Source organism: Lepidochelys kempii, chromosome 27 (assembly GCF_965140265.1).
Source record: "Lepidochelys kempii isolate rLepKem1 chromosome 27, rLepKem1.hap2, whole genome shotgun sequence".
Lineage (NCBI taxonomy): Eukaryota > Metazoa > Chordata > Testudines > Cheloniidae > Lepidochelys > Lepidochelys kempii.
The window spans coordinates 9735964-9754940 of record NC_133282.1 but is presented as its reverse complement, the minus strand read 5'-3'; the positions used below and the strand labels follow the sequence as shown (position 1 = coordinate 9754940).

The following is an 18977-nucleotide window of genomic DNA, read 5'->3' as shown; positions in this document are numbered from 1 at the left end:
TTTTTGCCTGTATTTGCCCCCCTCCTCCTTCATCCCCACTCCCATTCCCTTCCCCCATCCCCTCACCCATTCCCTTCCCCCTTCTCGCTGCCCCTCCCGCTCTGTCATTCCCCTTCCTCCTTCTCCCTGCCCCCTCCCCTTTCTCTCTGCCCCTCCCCACTTCCCCCTCCAGTTTCCTGCAGGCGACTAGGCCCGGCTCGCTTCCCGGTGATTGGCCCCGGCCACAGGCGCGCGCTCGCTCCCCCCAGCTCGCTCCCGAGCGGCGCGCGCCGCAGCCGGCAGGCTGGCGCGGTTGCCTTGGGAACAGCCAGACGCCGGCCTGGCAGAGGGGCGAGCTGGGGAAGGCCTCGCGAGGTGAGCGGCGGGGAGCCCGCGCCTCCAGAAGCGCCGCGGGCACGCCCCAAACACCCCCCTGAATTCACCCTCGGCGGGAGACCCCGTCCTCCCAAACACCACCCGGAACCCCTCCCACTGGAGAGCCCCCATCCTCAGCTCCTGGAGGAGCCCACCTTACCCCCCCATCCCTTGGGCCCCAGCACCCCCGTCAGGGAGGACCCTGCCTGTACGTCCTGGGGGAACCTCCTAAAAGACCCCACCCACCGAGGGAGCACCCCAGTACTCCCCCATCGAGCAAGGGCCTGTTCCCCATTTCAGGGAGACCTGTTAAACGCACAGTCCCAAGGGAGTGATCCAGCGCCCCCCCCCCCACACACCCAGGGAGCAACGCTTCCCTCAGTGCCTCAGAGAGGAGGACCCCCCCCATTTGGGAAGACACCTCCTCCTCATAGGGGAGCGATCCCCCAAAACACCCCTTTCTCAGTGGTGCATGCTCCAGCGTCTCCATCAAAGGGAGATCTCTCCCCACCATCTCTAGGGATGAACCCCCTGAGCATCCTCTCATCAGAGCAGAGTCCTCCTGATCCTCCCACAGGAGAAGCCTCCACAGCATTCCCCCCATCCTCAGGGAGGGGAAGCCCACCACTCATTCCTAAGGGAGCGTTCCCAGGGACTAGCTTTCAGGCTCCATTAGTGTAGCAACTAACCCCCCTCCCATATATCCCCCTCCCAAGGTGTCTCTGGGGGAGGATTTCTGCACTATTCAAAGGTATGTTGGTAAAGCCAGGTAAATCCCCACTCCCAAAGCACTGCCCTTGGGTGGGAGGCCTCATCTAGCTCCCTATCCTGCATCCAAATGTTCAAAATACACTCAGTTGAACAAATACAGGAAACCTCTAAGACATGGGATGGTCACTGACAATGTATGTTCATCTGAGAAGGCAGTAACAGGTGTCATCCAACATGTTATATGTGCTGAGAGAGGGACATTTGATTTGGGGTGCAGGCTAGGGCTTTTTATGCAATTTGGGATGCACACTGCTGGGTGGGGGTGTTACCCAAAAGAATATGAAAGGAAGAAGTGCGATGTTCTGAAACAGCTTTCCAACAGCAGTAGGGGCAAACAACCTGACTAATTTTAAGATGGAACTTGAGAAATTTATCAATGGAATTGTATGTTGGGGTTGCCTCAGCTTTCAGGGGACTGGGCTCAGTGATAATCCTGGAGTTTTCCAGTCAGATGTTAGTATAAATGCTGCCAAGAGCACTTATCACCTTAGAAGGCTGGAGCTGTTGTCTCATTTGTGTCTACTCAAGCGGGACACTGGTTCTAAATGTTCAGTAATTTTCGCATGAATTTCCCCCCATTTCTCTCTACCCAGTCTATGTTTCTTTTTCTTTATAATTAACCTAGTCTACTATTAAAGTGAAGACTATTTATACTGCCCCTCCCAAGGGTCTGCCACTTTTCTGGGTGTTGTAACAGATGGCTGCATAATACAAAGTGATTAATATGGAGGAACTTCTGCAGAGATTTGGCATTAGGACAGGTGATGGTTAGCATAGGTTTCACAGTATTTTAATTTCTTTTAGTACAGTGTCCCAGATGCAGAACGAAGAGTTTGATAGGCACAATACAAAGCCTTACTGATGTAATAGTTCATGCTGATGTGAGCAGTTCCATTCACTCCAGTGTAAGGGGTTGCAGGCTTAGAACATATAGGAAATAAAATGAATAAATATAGTCAAACAAACAACCCCCCACCAACATAATACAATGTACTATTTATGTCACTATGTGGCTATCAGACCTGTGTGTGGTTTCCCTTCTCCTAACAGAAATATTAATACCCAGTACTGCTATCCAAAAAAAATCATGGTAGGATCCAAAGACCATAAGACGAGCTTAAAACTTATGAAATTAAAAGAAAAAAGTGGTATTTTTTTTATTTCCCGTATGGTTTCTGCGCATTTAGGATGTGCTTTTCTCACTTTTTCAAACACTTTCATCCACAACTGTAAAGCCAAAAAAAAGTGTTCTTGATTTTTTTAAATGAAAGCTGAAATTCTCACTTAGTCACAGGCCTCCAGGTGATGCAGACAAATATAATAGCTGAGCTAACTTCTGCTCTCATTACCACAGTTGTAAATCCAGATTTGCTTCAGCAGAGTGACTGGCTTTATAGTGGTGTAAAAGCTGAATTTGGCCCCTGGAGAATAACTTCAGCAGAATGACCTCAAGTATTCTGATGGGAAAAATATTCTCACTGTTTATGTCAGCGTTCTTAGAATATTAAGTCATTGAAAATGCCTAGGTAAACGGAATGTTTATAGGAGAGAACCATGGCTTCCAGCTTTGCATTCTCTTTCCCATTTCTTTCTTCTTTAATCATCTTTTATCTTCCCATGCCCCTTCCTTTCCTCTTCCTTTCCCTCCCCTTTTTCCTTCTCCCTTACCTTCTCCTATTAATTGTGAGCAGGATTCACCTTCAGAGAATTAATACAGCCCACCATAGTACCATCAGGGACCAGTAGCTGCAGTGAATACAGCAGTGATTGCATTTTAAATTGAGAGACAATTTCAAAGGTGAGGAGCTGTCAAAGTTAAAATGTCATTTGTAATAACTATGAGAATATGAAGTTTATTTACAGTTAGCAAGTATGTCCTTATTTCTGATAAATTCACCTTTTTCTCATGAAAATAAATCCCTGTATCCTCTTTATAGTTCTTAAAAATCATCACTAATTTGTGTGGGACTACTAATGTTTGTAAAAGGCCTTGAACATCTCTTTTTAATTCCTGAAAATATATGGCATGGGCAACATTAGTTTAAATTCCTCCACTTCATCCTCCCAACATACTTCAGCCTTGATCTGTAGGAATGAAAAGATAGGTCCATTCTCTGTAGCTCCATTACAGCTTCTCTACACAGAGGACTTCTCAACATAGAGAGTTCTTCCTGAATAACTACTTCTGATTGACTCCACATGTGCATTCTTATTCTGGATTAATTCCACAGATTAGAGTTAATTCAGAATAAGGTATTCATATTCCAAAACAAAAGCATCCACATATGGATTTAATCAGAAATAGCTGCTCTGCTTTAAATTCCTACCCTAATTTCTTCTGGATTAAATTTTGTGTATAGATGAGCCCTAAATGCTTGGTTTCTTTTCTGAGATTGCCAACAGAGAGCCAGTTAGTGACATACATTATGATGGTTCTTGTCTAGGTCCTAGCAGACAGACAGAGACATTCAATTTCATTTTGCATGGGCCACTTTACAGTTTATCAATTATACAGTGTGAAACAATGTATATATGCACATTATGAGGTTTTCATGACATCATGGAATCTTGAGAGTGAAAGTTACATAGATTGTTATATCTTAGATGTTCTCATGGACTGCCTGTGTTTATTGTATGTGATGGACCACACAAAATGTTAACAAGAATACATTATACCTGTCACAGAACAAGATTTACAGGTATATAATTTATTGTCTGGACTCCACACATTCTTTGCTTGCCTTATTTGATGACATCTGTCAACTCTTCTGAAAAAAGTAGCATTACTTTTAATTAACTTAATATATATCTCCAAAACCTTTTGGTGCTGTTAGCATGTCTATCTGACTTTTTCAAACATCAAATAATTGACTGTTTTTCATCTTCTTAGCTGAACCTGGCTAAGGCCAGTGTTATTTTTCTTTTCTCTTGACAGATGCTAAATGAATTAGACAGCAAGACAGCAGGTTCACAGGGCCTGCTGCCTGACCCACAGTTATTAGGATTCTTGATGTCCTGGATCATTTCTGAACTGAGTATTTGAACTTAATTTCATTTCTATTTTCAGGACATCCATTTTCTATTTGAGGAACCTTGTTTGCCTTTGTCATTTCCTCAGGCTTCTGTGATTGTTTAAGAAAACTTTTGTCACACATAACTTTCTGCAAGAGATGACTGTATCTTGCTTAATAGTCTATGAGCTTTTCTGTTGCTATCACTGTTTTCTCACTAATTCTCCATCAGTGTACCTCAGATAATTTTTGCTGATGTCTTGAATGCAGCTCTCTGTACAGGGTGATCAGCATACATGCCCTCCAGAAATTTGTACACTGCTCATTTAGACCAAGTCAGTATGACCTTCTCTTACATTACTGCAATTTTATTATTATTTTAGATTTTGTTTGAAGTAGTTTATGTTTCTGGATAAATCTGGGAGATAGCATCGTCCAATGGGTAGGAAACTAGACTAGAAATCAGGAGACCTTTTTTGTAGCCATGGCTCTGTAACTGACTTGCTGTGTGACTTTGGGCAAGGCACTTTACCTCTTTGTGCCTCTGTTTCTCTCCTATTGTAGAGTTTAAGCAAGCGCTTTGATACAGGGACTGTATCGCATTAGGTGTCTGAATAGCAACTAGCATAATGGAGTTCCAGTGTGAACTGAGACTGCTAGGCATTGCTGTAGTAATAATTTTTCTCTCTGCTTTGAGACCATCCTGGAAATCATCAGGTGTGATTATTCAACTTGTTTTAAATCTAAATTAATATGTATTCTCTCCTGCGTGGTTAACAAATGTTAGAGATTAATAAAGCTTCTTTCAGCAGGACTGGGATGAACAGCAATTTTCAGTTCTAGACCTGTGTTTTGAGGGACTCTTTTTCAGAAACTTTAGGCTTTTGGGATGATTTTTTTCATACTTGGATTCTGGCTGAAGGTGATTTTTTTTTGAGTGAAAATGGTGCAGTAGTGACATACAACACTGGGAGACCTTGTAAGATGCAAACACATCGCGGAGGGGCTCCTAAGCACTTTGGTATAGATTACATCTTTATGGTACAGTCTTAAATAGGGTGTGAGGTGTGGCACAGCTAAGATGACCATATTTTTAAAATAAAAAGAGGGATGCTTTTGTGTTAGCAATTTTTAGAGGCCTCAAAGTGGTATTCATACAGGTAATGCAGTTTCATACTCATGGTATAATGATATGAAACCATATGCACTAGAATTTTATATCTATATGAAACCACACAGAATTGCCAAACAATTTCTGTATGTTTCTGGGAACCACAGGAAGAAGGTACAATGAGGACAGAAGGGGTATTAGGTACACATCCTCTCCCTTCTCAACATTCCCAGAGGGGTCCAAGCAGTGGCTTTGCTCTTCTGACTAGGCTGGATCATCGAACCATTGTATTCATATTGTAGTTAGTTGCCTAACATGTTATGATAAGCTTTGGCCTTGAATAATGGTTGCCATAAAATGCATGCTCACTACATGATGAAGGTGAAGCAGCACCACACATCAGTTTACATTGTTCAAAGCATATTGCTATATCAAACACTTCTTTTTTTAAATAAGTACAACATTTTGAAGAAAAAAAAAAAACAGGCCATTTTAGGTATCCTGAAAGTCATAAGAAAAACTGGGATTGTCCCAGTGAAACTCAGACATACAGCCTCTGTAGGCAGGGAGAGTTCAGGGAGGACTGGGTCTCAGGGAAAGTCCATCTCCAAGTGGCCTTCTGGATGGTACAGCCTGTGCTCCCCTGTATCTCTTGCCTGCTAGGGGAAGCTAGGGCCATGGCATCACCTTACCATCTTCCTGTTACTCCTATGTTTATAAACTGATAAGGTTCCAAGAGAGGCATCCAGAATCCAGGAAATATTAGCATTAAAGGTATATATTTCTCCCTCACATTTTTGTACATTGCTGCCACTAAGCTCCTTTTTCTCAGGAGATAGATTAAGGTATCTAATAAAAATTGCTGTATATTTTTCCTGTTTTCCATACAGCAATCCAGTTATGTGCAGAGGCATGTCTAAAAGTTACAGAATGTTAGTACTATGGCAAATTTATTACAGTCTAAGGAGAGCCATAAGTATGAGCAAAAATTCTATCAGGTTATATGCCAAACTGAAGCAGGATGAGAATTATAAGAAGTAAAGGAGTCTCTCTTCTAGTGACTCCTTAACTGTGCCTTTCAGGTTCAAATTTAATTCTCTCTCATATAGTCATACAAATCCATGCACCTTTGTATGCTCTGCTGCCTGAAATTACACTGGCAGGTGGAATAGTGGACCCAATAATAGGCCCAGTCCCACAAGGCACTAATAACCTCCTGCATGGTGTTGAGCACATTGGCAGTTGCACATTGCAGAAATCAGGCTCCAGTATTACAGTTCAGTACAGATTTGAGAAATAATCATTCGCTTCTAGTAATTGCACAGAGGAGACAACTAATTTAAGCTTTCTGTCCTTAATCTATTTTGGATTTATACAATTCTGCATTAATAAATAATTTACCTAGATCAGATTCCTTGTTGCTATCTATAACACTACTGCTGTACTAGATCACAGTGCAGCAAATTTGGGCCGATTTCCTTCTAATGATCAGAACAAGTTCGTTCATGGTGATTGGTTACTCTGTAATTAGTAAAGAAAGGCTGTAAGACCTTTCTTTAGACAGGAGCATCTCTTCTCTCCCTCATTAGTAATTAACATGTAGGGAAAAGGCAATCAGAGCAGAGCAAAACTGAAGTAGTGAGATAAAAAATGATCTTTAAGACAACATATTTGCTTTAGGTGCAGGTCCTGGTTACCTACTGTAATGTACGATTCCAGAGAAAGAAAGAAGTTCATCAGTGATGCTCAGTATGTGAGGGAAATGCAACACAAGATGGATTCAGAGTATCAGGTATGCCCAGAAAGCAATAGACTTTGCTCAGCTATTTCATTGTTACTTGTTGAAAGTTACCTTCACTCAGGTAGAACATGAGCTGGTGATTAACAGCTAAATGCTATTGTTATATATACACACACACACACACGTACGTCTAATTAGGGAACTTAGATTTTGTTATCTTATACTCTAAGATCAGTAGAAATGTCATGCAGGAAGATATCAGTGAATGTTTTCAGGCCATTCAAATGGCATTTCCTAATGCAGTTGGTTCTCCTGCAAGAGAGTTTTCTCTGTACCTCTCACAGTGCACTCCCTAACTTAGCAGGAATATTTCTGCTTCCTTAAGGCCCTTCCACCAGCCCAGAGAGTCCTGGGCAAACACACTTCCTCCCACTTTCCTTCCCAACTGCCTTGGCTCCCTGTTGCAGGCCTGCCTGCCTACATTCCTTCAGGGAGGCTTTGTCTACCAGCAGTCTAACTCACCTGGCTAGAATGATAGCAGTTTCTCTCACTCAGCAAGAGTGAGAGATTTGCTCTCCTTCCTAATTAGCCCCATTTATGCTGGGTTCATCCCTTTTCTACTCACCCTTTCCAGGCTTGAGACATACTGCAGGTGTAGCAGGGTGAGTCTGATTGAGCTCATAGGCCCTTATTAACCCTTTCTGACTCAGTGCCTAACTTTAAACATGTGAGTAGTTGAAATCAATGGAATTACTCTATTCACATACTGGAAGTGAGGCATGTGTTTAAGTACTTTACTGATCCTCAGATGTATTTAGCTGCATACCTTCCATTGATTTCAACAATGAAAGTTAGGCACCTAAATACCTTTGAGGATCTGAACCTTTGTGATGTGCTGATGTCAGTTCTCACTGGCTTCAGTTCTCACTGATGTCAGTGGTAGACATGTGGTGCTCAGTATCTTGAAAGATGGGATTCATAATTTTCATAAAAAGAAAGGAAGTACTTGTGGCACCTTAGAGACTAACCAATTTATTTGAGCATAAGCTTTCGTGAGCTACAGCTCACTTCATCGGATGCATACTGTGGAAAGTGTAGAAGATCTTATTATATACACACAAAAAGCATGAAAAAATACCTCCTCCCACCCCACTCTCCTGCTGGTAATAGCTTATCTAAAGTGATCACTCTACTTACAATGTGTATGATAATCAAGTTGGGCCATTTCCAGCACAAATCCAGGTTTTCTCACCCCCCCCCCCAACACAAACTCACTCTCTTGCTGGTAATAGCTTATCTAAAGTGACCACTCTCCTTACATTGTGTATGATAATCAAGGTGGGCCATTTCCAGCACAAATCCAGGGTTTAACAAGAACGTCGGGGGGGGGGGGGGGGAGGGGGGAGGAAAAAACAAGGGGAAATAGGCTACCTTGCATAATGACTAAGCCTCTCCCAGTCTCTATCCCTCCCCAGACATTCTTGTTAAACCCTGGATTTGTGCTGGAAATGGCCCACCTTGATTATCATACACACTGTAAGGAGAGTGGTCACTTTGGATAAGCTATTACCAGCAGGAGAGTGGCGTGGGAGGAGGTATTTTTTCATGCTTTTTTTGTGTATATAATAAGATCTTCTACACTTTCCACAGTATGCATCCGATGAAGTGAGCTGTAGCTCACGAAAGCTTATGCTCAAATAAATTGGTTAGTCTCTAAGGTGCCACAAGTACTTCTTTTCTTTTTGCGAATACAGACTAACACGGCTGTTATTCTGAAACCTGTCATAATTTTCATGTATCTGTTAGGATGAATGTGAAGCAATATCAATGGGCTACATTTGAAAAATTTCCCCAAGGCAACCCACTTTACTGACGAATATTATCACTGTTGCTGTAAATGTTGAGAAAGAGGGTGCTGGCAATTCTGCTGCTGTTGGTTTTAAGTACTTAAGTATATGCTTAAACATTTTGCTGAGTAGGATGGGCTTAAGTGCATGTTTAAAGTTAAGCTTGTGCTTAAGTGCTTTGCTACATAAGGCTGTTAATTTTTTTCTTAAATATTAATGCAGTATATCCTCTCACAACTTACTTTTTGAGTACACAATGAATTTTCTGAGGATTTGCAAGTAAATCTGTTATTTAGTTTGAATTAAATATCTGCATTATACACCCTTCTTAGTATATTTCCCATCAGTTTGTTATAGAATATAATTTATGACAAGTATCATGGCATATAATTGATATTACATCAGTTGCTTTCAACAGAGAATAAATTGTACAACTTGTATTTGCAAAATAAGTCACCTATGTGGAAGCCAACAGAAAAGGTGCTTAAAAATGGCTTCTCCTTTCTCAACATATATGTTCCAATTGTATCTTCAAGTCATATCTGCATATACTGGCTACATTCTCAAGAAGGTGCACACTATAACATTTATGGGTAAGACTGTGAACCCCTTATTCATAATGGTGGGTAGTTACACAAATAGTGCCATTGTATTAATTGGCAGTATTTGCATGCACAACTGCTCATCAATGTGAATAAGGGGGTCATAATTTGTTTATATGAGAGTAATGTTAATTTTGTAGCAGAAAAGATATTTCCCTTATAGGTTTTGAGAGTAAGCATTCCTTGAAGCCTTTGGGCCAAATTGTGCTGTGTAACATCTGTGTACCTCCATCGACTTCAATTATGTAACTGAGAATTTGCCTTAAGTGCCATAGGATAAACTTTATAGATACATTCAAACTAAGACTCCATGGGAAAAATATTTAGTTACTATCATAATTATTTATTTGTATTGTGGTAGCACCTAAGAGCCCCAATTATGGACCAGGGCCTATTTGTGGTAAGCACTGTACAAATATATGACAAAAAGGCTATCCCTGCCCTAAAAAGCATACAATTTAAGTTGAGCAATATTTCAGCTGAGAGACTCTCAGTGGACTTACAGTCCCATGCAACTTTTAGAATGTTTTTCCAGTGTGCGTACTCTATAACATGACATAACTGAATTAAGGTTGAAAATGACATAAGTAGGTCGGTATACAGAACACATCTCAAATGTTCTAAAGGTTAAAAACTTCTGCTCAAAACTGGTGGTTTTGTGAGCTACCACACTTCCAATAATGCATGGCTTTGCCTTGGAGATGCAAAAGATATAGGTTCAGATCTTCTGGACTGGCTGAGTTGCACTTCAAGTAAGCCTAGGATGGTGGGAGCAACTGTTCCTTTAATACACCCTGTGCTCCCTAATCTTGGTTTGATGAGATTCCTAAATTGGCAGTCCCTGGCCCCAGGCCACAGTAGAGCAGCCTCACGACCATTCTAGTAGCAGGGGATCTACAGAGTTTAGTGGCACTGTGACTATATCCTATTTTTCCCAGCCATGATACCCACCCCAAGGGCCAGGAGGAGGGGGCCACAGTAACCACTGTTACAGACCTACACCATCTGGGGATTCCAACTTCATAGTGGGAATCCTCGGGCAGCAGGATCCATTGGCTCTGTGGCCATTCCATGCTGGCAGACCAGGGTAAAGTAGTAAAGTGTTCTGAGTTCAAGGGAGTTGGCTGTGGGATCAGACTAATTGGTCTGACCACTTTGCAAGCACACTGCAAAACCCTCCTCTTTGACAAAAGCATTTCCACAGTAACTAGCAGGATGATGATTAAAAAAACCCCAAAGGAGCCTCTTTAACTAGTGAGGGGAGAGGAGCAGAAATCTCTGTGAAATCCTTTAAGTACCTCACCCTGCAAATTTAATTAACTTGGGAAAGCTTTGATTCTGTGGTGATGGGCGTTATAGAAAATCCTAAAATAGATGAGTGCATGTGTGTGGGGAGTGGGACATACACACACAGAGTCTGATGAGCTGCTGCACAGTTTATTAGTTGTTTACATTTACCAGGATTACTGAGGCACCAGGTCAGGTAATTATTCCGATCAGTGTTAGGCTTAGACATTCAATAGGTGTGAGTTCGGAACAATTGGAGATGAGATTGTCTTGTCCAGGTGCACTGTAGCTAGAATTAAGACACAAGTTATTCAGAAGGAAAATCTTTCTCTTATTCCAGACAAAGAATGTGTTTTGTTCCTTAGGCTTGCCTGAGAAGACAGGAGCAGAATAGAGAACAGACTGAGAAGAAACGAGAGCAACATGCCAGGCAAGAACAGCGACAGAAAACCCTATCTTCCATCTATGCTACACGCAATTATGAAAGACCATGGGTATCAGGCATACCAGTTACCAGACAGGTACTTAAACTATAGGTCACAGAGGGTTTGATAATTTAAAAGATAAAGTCAAGTGGAACAGAATATTGTTACAGGGTAATGGTCTCCTGCTGCTGCATAACATTCCAGGGAAGCAGTTAATAAGAAATGGTTGGTGAGGAACAGCCAAAATATTTACTTTTACATTGAGCCTCTGTGTGTTGCATTCCAGTGACTTTATTTTTTCTATCAAATTATGGACATACATATAATCATTTTTTTAAGAGGGATGCTGGGCAACGTAAGTAACATTTACTCACTGTTCCATTACAGAATAACTACATATTTTTTTAAAATGTGATAGTGAATTTAATGGCAGTATTCAGGAGATTTTCAGTTAACTGAATGTTAAATTCTTCCATCAGATCCATGCCTGTGGAATCTTTCCATACTTCAGACAGTGAGCCAGATCCTTGGTCCTGATAAAGCAGCTTTGTGTAAATATAGCAGCACAAAGGAGCTTTAAAGCTGGCCTAATGGGCCAGCTAGGTATTGCCTTAGTGCAGGATATCTCCAGCACCTACAGTGGCCCCTTAGAGCAGCCCTGAGGCTGCTTTTAACTGGGGTCAGAATTGGACCCCACCAACCTCAGGGAACTGAGGAGAGCAACTGTGGTATAAATCTGCCTTTACTACCCTTTAGGAGCCTGTGATGTGCGCTGTTCACCCCAACTGAAGGACCACTGTTTCTGTTATCTCTGCAGTACAGGCTTGGAACTAACTGATCACCAGAGTGGGGATGGCTTTGATCTGTCTTGAGCATGTTGTTTCTAGCATGACATACCTAAAAGCTAAAATCCTAATATTAGTTTAAATTGTGCTGTTTGGGTGAAAAAAGTATGACAGTCTACAACTGCAATAACAGTATACTGCAGCCACCTCAAATGTGGAACCAGAGACTCAGCAGATGGATGGTTACCAGGGACAGGTACTCTCACTAGGGAAAGAACAAATACTTTATGTGGATTCAATTTTTTCACAAATATATTCACATTTTAAGTACTGAAATATACAGACCTATTAGACAACATATATATATTTTGACTTGTGTTTCAACTGTTTGGCTTGTACACAAATATATTCAGTAATTGCCATGGGTGACTGTGAAGCTGAAGGATGCCTAACCCCCAGGCAGGTAAAGAGGAGCTGTTGAAGGGCCAGGGAGCTGCAGATAGATGCCTTGCCAGGGATGGAGTATGGATTTGCCAATTCTTGATTCAAAAACTTTATATATTATTAATCTTTTAAAATATATCAACATGGAATAGAGATTAAAAAACATAGGTACATAGGAACTGATGAACTAGATCTGACCCAAGGCCCAAGTTTAGTATCTGTCTCTGACAGTGGTTAGTCCTAGCTGCTTTGGAGGAAGGTGCAAGAAAATCTGCAGTTTGGCAAATATGAGATATGTGCTCCCAGGGAAGTTTCCTCCAGCTCTGAAGCACGATGGTTTATATCCTTTCTAAAATTATTGTTTTGGTTTATTTTAACATTTACTGTTATGTGACATTAAAAAAAAAACAGCTGTACTATGCGGTCTCATTATAAACACTGTACAACTGCATACAGGATTTGGCAAAGCACGACATAGCTTTTTCAAAGTTTATTGGATGCAGAGCTCCTGCTAACAATTCCCCAGACTTTGCTGTCTCTCAGACTATAACTCTCTAAGCTGGGATAAGTAAATTTGTCATGTGAACACCAGGTCCCTTTCACTCACAGTCATAGTCATGGGATCCCTCTGAGACCATGGGGCTAGTATATGTCTCCAGGTTATGTCCTGCTTGAACCTTACCTGCCTGTGCTTACTGTTGGTAGTGGCCCAGCAGACACTCTCAGAGCTCAATTAATCTCTTCAATACCCAGCAGGGCTCTCTTTGCAGCTCCATGACAGAATGGTGATAGAGCCAGGGCAATAGTGCCTGTACAGGGAGGTTTTCAAAAGCATTACACAGGTCTTTGGAGCCCTGAACAAGCTTTATTTGACTGTAAATCAAAGAGAAAACCTCAACGTTTTTCACCAAACTGAGAGATCCAGTGCCTTTCCTTCCATTTTATTCCTGGCAGAGACAAATGAAAAGATCACATCAGAATGGGCCACAGTGATAATAGTTGCTTCTGACTGTGATGATGCTGTGGTTCTTGAACTTAAACCAAATACAGACACCACCTGTGGTGGTGCTGTCTCAAGTCAGAGACTTTTTCTGATGCAGGGGCAAGTAGTCCTCCCAAACTCCAACTTGCTATGTCTAGCAGCCTGGAAGTTGAGAAGGAGGAATTGACCTCCCTGAGATACTCACAAAAAAAGTCAATGAAATGCTCCTGTCTTCCAGGAAGAAGTCAACAAACTCAGTGCATAGAAAATATGGGCAAAAATCTTATTGGTGTTATATATATATACACATGAGATCAATCAACAAAAAATTAACTCCATGTTGAAGTTTTTGCAGTTCAGCTTGCCTACAGGTAGTAGATCAAACACTCACAAAAAACATGTTTCAGCCATCTCAAGCTGCAAAAGACCTTGGTTGATTACTGGACCACAACACATATCTCAATTCCTAAGGGTGGCATCATCATTCACAGATTCCCCTCGTGGATCCCTAATGTAAGCACTGACAACCCCTCCTTTTAAGCCATTGAGGTCATAGAATCATAAGGTTAGAAGGGACTTCAAGGGTCATCTAGTTGAACCCCCTGCCAAGATGCAGGACTTATTGTGTCTAAATCATCCAATACAGATGGCTCTCCAGACTCCTTTTAAAAACCTCCAGTGAAGAAGCTTCCACAGCCTCCCGAGGCAGGCTGTTCCATTGTCCTACTGTTCTTACGGTTTCCCTGAGATGTAATCTAAATCTGCTATGCTATAGTTTGAACCCACTGCCTCTTGTCCTTCCCTCTGTGGCAACTTTTCTCCATCTTTTTGTGGCAGATTTTCAGTTGTCTGAAGACCGCTATCCTATCCCTCCTTAATCTCCTCTTTTCCAAACTAAACATACCCATTTCCTTCAGCCTTTGCTCATATGGCTTGCATTCCATCCCTTTGATCATCTTTGTTGCTTGCCTCTGGATCCTTTCCCGTTTCTCTACATCCTTTCTATACATTGGTGACCATAATTGGACACAGTACTCCAGCTGAGGCCTAACTAGCGCCCAGTAGAGCAGTATTATCACCTCCCCTGACTTGCATGCTATGCCTCTGTTAATGAAACTTAAAACTGCATTTGCTTTTTTTTTTGCAACAGCATCGCATTGCTGACTCATGTGTAGGCTGTAATCCACCACAACTCCAAGATCCTTCTCAGCAGTGCTGCTGCCAAGCCAGTTTTCCCTCATTCTGTATTTGTGCATTTGGTTTTCGTCTTTGTTGAATTTCATTTTGTTGTCTATAGCCCAGTTCTCCAATTTATCAAGATCCCTCTGAATTTTAGCTCTACCTTCCAAAGTATTGGCAACCCCTCCTAGCTTTGTGTCATCTGCAAACTTGATCAGTATGATTTTTGTACCTATATCGAGGTCATTAATAAAGATATTAAACAACACTGGACCCAGAACAGATCCCTGTGGAACCCACTTGAGACCTCCCTCCAATCCAACATCATTTCATTAATAGTTATTCTTTGTTTGTGTTTGTTTAACTAATTATGTATTCACTTAATGGTAGTTCTGTCGAGCTTGCATTTCTTCAGTTTACTTATCAAAATGTCATGTGGGACAGTGTCAAAACCCTTGGTGACGTCCAGGTATATTATGTCCATCGCATTCCCCCATCCACAAAATCAGTTTTCCTGTCAAAGAAGGAAATCAAGCTGGTTTGGCATGATTTGTTCTTGGTAAAGCTATGCTGCCTGCAAGTGATTATCCCTTCATCCTCCAGGTATTCGCAGATTGAATGTTTTATACATTGGTGTAGTAGCTTCCCAGGTATCAAGGTCAGGCTGACTGGTCTATAGTTTCCCGGCTCCTCCTTTTCCCCCTTTTTAAAGATGGGTACTATGTTAGCCCTTCTCCAGTCTTCTGGGACCTCTTCTATCATCCCTGAGTTTGTAAATATTATTGCCAGTGGCTCCGAGATTTCTTCAGCTAATTCCTTCAGTACTCTTGGGTAAATAGCATCCAGCCCCGCTAATTTGAATTCATTCAAATTGGTCAGAAGATCTCTGTCATGTTCTTTACTTATCCCAATCCGCATCCCTTCCCTTTTATTGTCTATAGCAACTTCAGTAACAGTCATCCGCTCACATATTATTTTTTGTGAGAAGACTGAAGCAAAGTAGGCATTGAGCCCCTCTGCCTCCCTATCATGTTCTGTTACCAGCTCACCTTCTCCATTGAGTAGCAGACCCACGCCATTCTTGATTTTTCTTTTTTGTCTGACCTCCTCCTTTTTTCCCATACCTATCCTTTCAGCACAATGATGGTACTCATTGATGGTACTCCGATCATGGTACTCAGTGATGGTACTCCAATCATGGGAGTTGTCCCACAAAGTCTCTGTGATGCCAATTAAGTCAATTTTCTTCATATAGCATGACTTCCAGTTCATACTGCTTGTTCCCCAGATATTTTGCAGAATGCCCTGTTGCTTTTCTTTTTGCCTTTTTACTGCAGTTGTGATTTCTAGACCCTTCTCCAGAAATTAGCCTCCCTCCCTTGTCTGCGTTACTTGAACCTAGATGCACGTTTGCTGGATTTTTGTAACTCTCCCCCAGAGGAGCTAGTTTAAAGCTCTCCTTATCAGGTTAGCCAGATGATGTCCAGAGATGCTCTTCCTGGTATTTGATAGATGGAGCCCCTCCCAGCACAGTAATCCTCGTTCCTGGAACATCAGCTCATTGTCGAAGAAGCCAAAATCCTCTTGCCGACTCCACCTGCATAGCCACGCATTTACTTCCACAATTCGATGGTCCATGCTCGGGCCTTCTCCTTCAACAAGGAGGATGGACGAGAACACCACTTGTGCCCCAAACTCTTTTATCCTTCTTGCCAGAGTCACATAGTCTTCAGAGATCTGCTCAAGGTCATTCTTTGCAGTATCATAGAATCATAGAATATCAGGGTTGGAAGGGACCTCTGGAGGTCATCTAGTCCAACCCCCTACTCAAAGCAGGATCAATCCCCAACTAAATCATCCCAGCCAGGGCTTTGTCAAGCCTGACCTTAAAAAATTCAAAGGAAGGAGATTCCACCACCTCACTAGGTAACGCATTCCAGTATTTCACCACCCTCCTAGTGAAAAAGTTTTTCCTAATATCCAACCTAAACCTCCCCCACTGCAACTTGAGACCATTACTCCTCGTTCTGTCATCTGTTACCACTGAGAACAGTCTAGAGCCATCCTCTTTGGAACCCCCTTTGAGGTAGTTGAAAGCAGCTATCAAATCCCCCCTCATGCTTCTCTTCTGAAGACTAAACATCCCCAGTTCCCTCAGCCTCTCCTCATAACTCATGTGTTCCAGTCCCCTAATCATTTTTGTTGCCCTCCGCTGGACGCTTTCCAATTTTTCCACATCCTTCTTGTACTGTGGGGCGCAAAACTGGACACAGTACTCTAGATGAGGCCTCACCAATGTCAAATAGAGGAGAACGATCACGTCCCTCGATCTGCTGGCAATGCCCCTACTTATACATCCCAAAATGCCATTGGCCTTCTTGGCAACAAGGGCACGCTGTTGACTCATATCCAGCTTCTCGTCCACTGTAACCCCAAGGTCCTTTTCTGCAGAACTGCTGCCTAGCCATTCGGTCCCTAGTCTGTAGCGGTGCATTGGATTCTTCCATCCTAAGCGCAGGACTCTGCACTTGTCCTTGTTGAACCTCATCAGATTTCTTTTGGCCCAATCCTCCAATTTGTCTAGGTCCTTCTGTATCCTATCCCTACCCTCCAGCGTATCTACCTCTCCTCCCAGTTTAGTGTCATCTGCAAACTTGCTGAGAGTGCAATCCACACCATCCTCCAGATCATTTATGAAGATATTGAACAAAACCGGCCCCAGGACCGACCCCTGGGGCACTCCACTTGATACCGGCTGCCAACTAGACATGGAGCCATTGATCACTACCCGTTGAGCCTGACAATCTATCCACCTTATAGTCCATTCATCCAGCCCATACTACTTTAACTTGCTGGCAAGAATACTGTGGGAGACCGTGTCAAAAGCTTTGCTAAAGTCAAGGAACAACACGTCCACTGCTTTCCCTTCATCCACAGAGCCAGTTATCTCGTCATAGAAGGCAATTAGATTAGTCAGGCATGACTTTCCCTTGGTGAATCCATGCTGACTGTCCCTGATCACTTTCCTCTCCTCTAAGTGCTTCAGAATTGATTCCTTGAAGACCTGCTCCATGATTTTTCCAGGGACTGAGGTGAGGCTGACTGGCCTGTAGTTCCCAGGATCCTTCTTCTTCCCTTTTTTAAAGATGGGCACTACATTAGCCTTTTTCCAGTCACCTGGGACCTCCCCCGATCGCCATGAGTTTTCAAAGATAATGGCCAATGGCTCTGCAATCACAGCCGCCAGTTCCTTTAGCACTCTTGGATGCAACTCGTCTGGCCCCATGGACTTGTGCTCGTCCAGCCTTTCTAAATAGTCCCGAACCACTTCTTTCTCCACAGAGGGCTGGTCACCTTCTCCCCATGCTGTGCTGCCCAATGCAGTAGTCTAGGAGCTGGCCTTGTTCGTGAAGACAGAGGCAAAAAAAGCATTGAGTAGATTAGCTTTTTCCACATCCTCTGTCATTAAGTTGCCTCCCTCATTCAGTAGGGGCCCCACACTTTCCTTGACTTTCTTCTTGTTGCTAACATACCTGAAGAAACCCTTCTTGTTACTCTTAACATCTCTTGCTAGCTGCAACTCCAGTTGTGATTTGGCCTTCCTGATTTCACTCCTGCAAGCCTGAGCAATATTTTTATACTCATCCCTAGTCATTTGTCCAATCTATCTCTTCTTGTAAGCTTCTTTTTTGTATTTAAGAGCAGCAAGGATTTCACTGTTAAGCCAAGCTGGTCGCCTGCCATATTTACTATTCTTTCTACACATCAGGATAGTTTGTCCCTGTAACCTCAATAAGGATTCTTTAAAATACAGCCAGCTCTCCTGGACTCCTTTCCCCCTCATGTTATTCTCCCAGGGTCTTGCCCATCAGTTCCCTGAGGGAGTCAAAGTCTGCTTTTCTGAAGTCCAGGGTCTGTATTCTGCTGCTCTCCTTTCTTCCTTGTGTTAGGATCCTGAACTCGACCATTTCATGGTCACTGCCTCCCAGGTTCCCATCCACTTTAGCTTCCCCTACTAATTCTTCCCGGTTTGTGAGCAGCAGGTCAAGAAGAGCTCTGCCCCTAGTTGGTTCCTCCAGGGCTTGCACCAGGAAATTGTCCCCTACATTTTCAAAAAACTTCCTGGATTGCCTGTGCACCGCTGTATTGCTCTCCCAGCAGATATCAGGGTGATTGAAGTCTCCCATGAGAACCAGGGCCTGCGATCTAGTAACTTCTGCGAGTTGCCAGAAGAAAGCCTCGTCCACCTCATCCCCCTGGTCTGGTGGTCTATAGTAGACTCCCACCACGACATCACCCTTGTTGCTCACACTTCTAAACTTAATCCAGAGACACTCAGGTTTTTCTGCAGTTTCATACTTGAGCTCTGAGCAGTCAGACTGCTCTCTTACATACAGTGCAACTCCCCCACCTTTTCTGCCCTTCCTGTCCTTCCTGA

At 42.7% G+C, this 18977-nt stretch overlaps 1 protein-coding gene across 2 annotated transcripts in view; it reads left to right on the top strand.

The window, feature by feature from the left end:
* Positions 1-283: 283 nt before the first annotated feature.
* The window catches only part of MARCHF10 (membrane associated ring-CH-type finger 10), a 101797-nt gene continuing 83103 nt past the window's right edge, over positions 284-18977 (top strand). The window contains exons 1-3 of one of the 2 annotated variants that reach the window (XM_073325999.1): positions 284-354; positions 6928-7039; positions 11090-11245. In XM_073325999.1, coding sequence (XP_073182100.1) covers positions 6953-7039; positions 11090-11245 — 243 coding nt within the window. In that variant the 5' untranslated portion in view covers positions 284-354; positions 6928-6952. Of the gene's footprint in view, positions 355-6927; positions 7040-11089; positions 11246-18977 lie in introns of those variants that run through there. The other variant, XM_073326003.1, reaches the window with a different exon arrangement.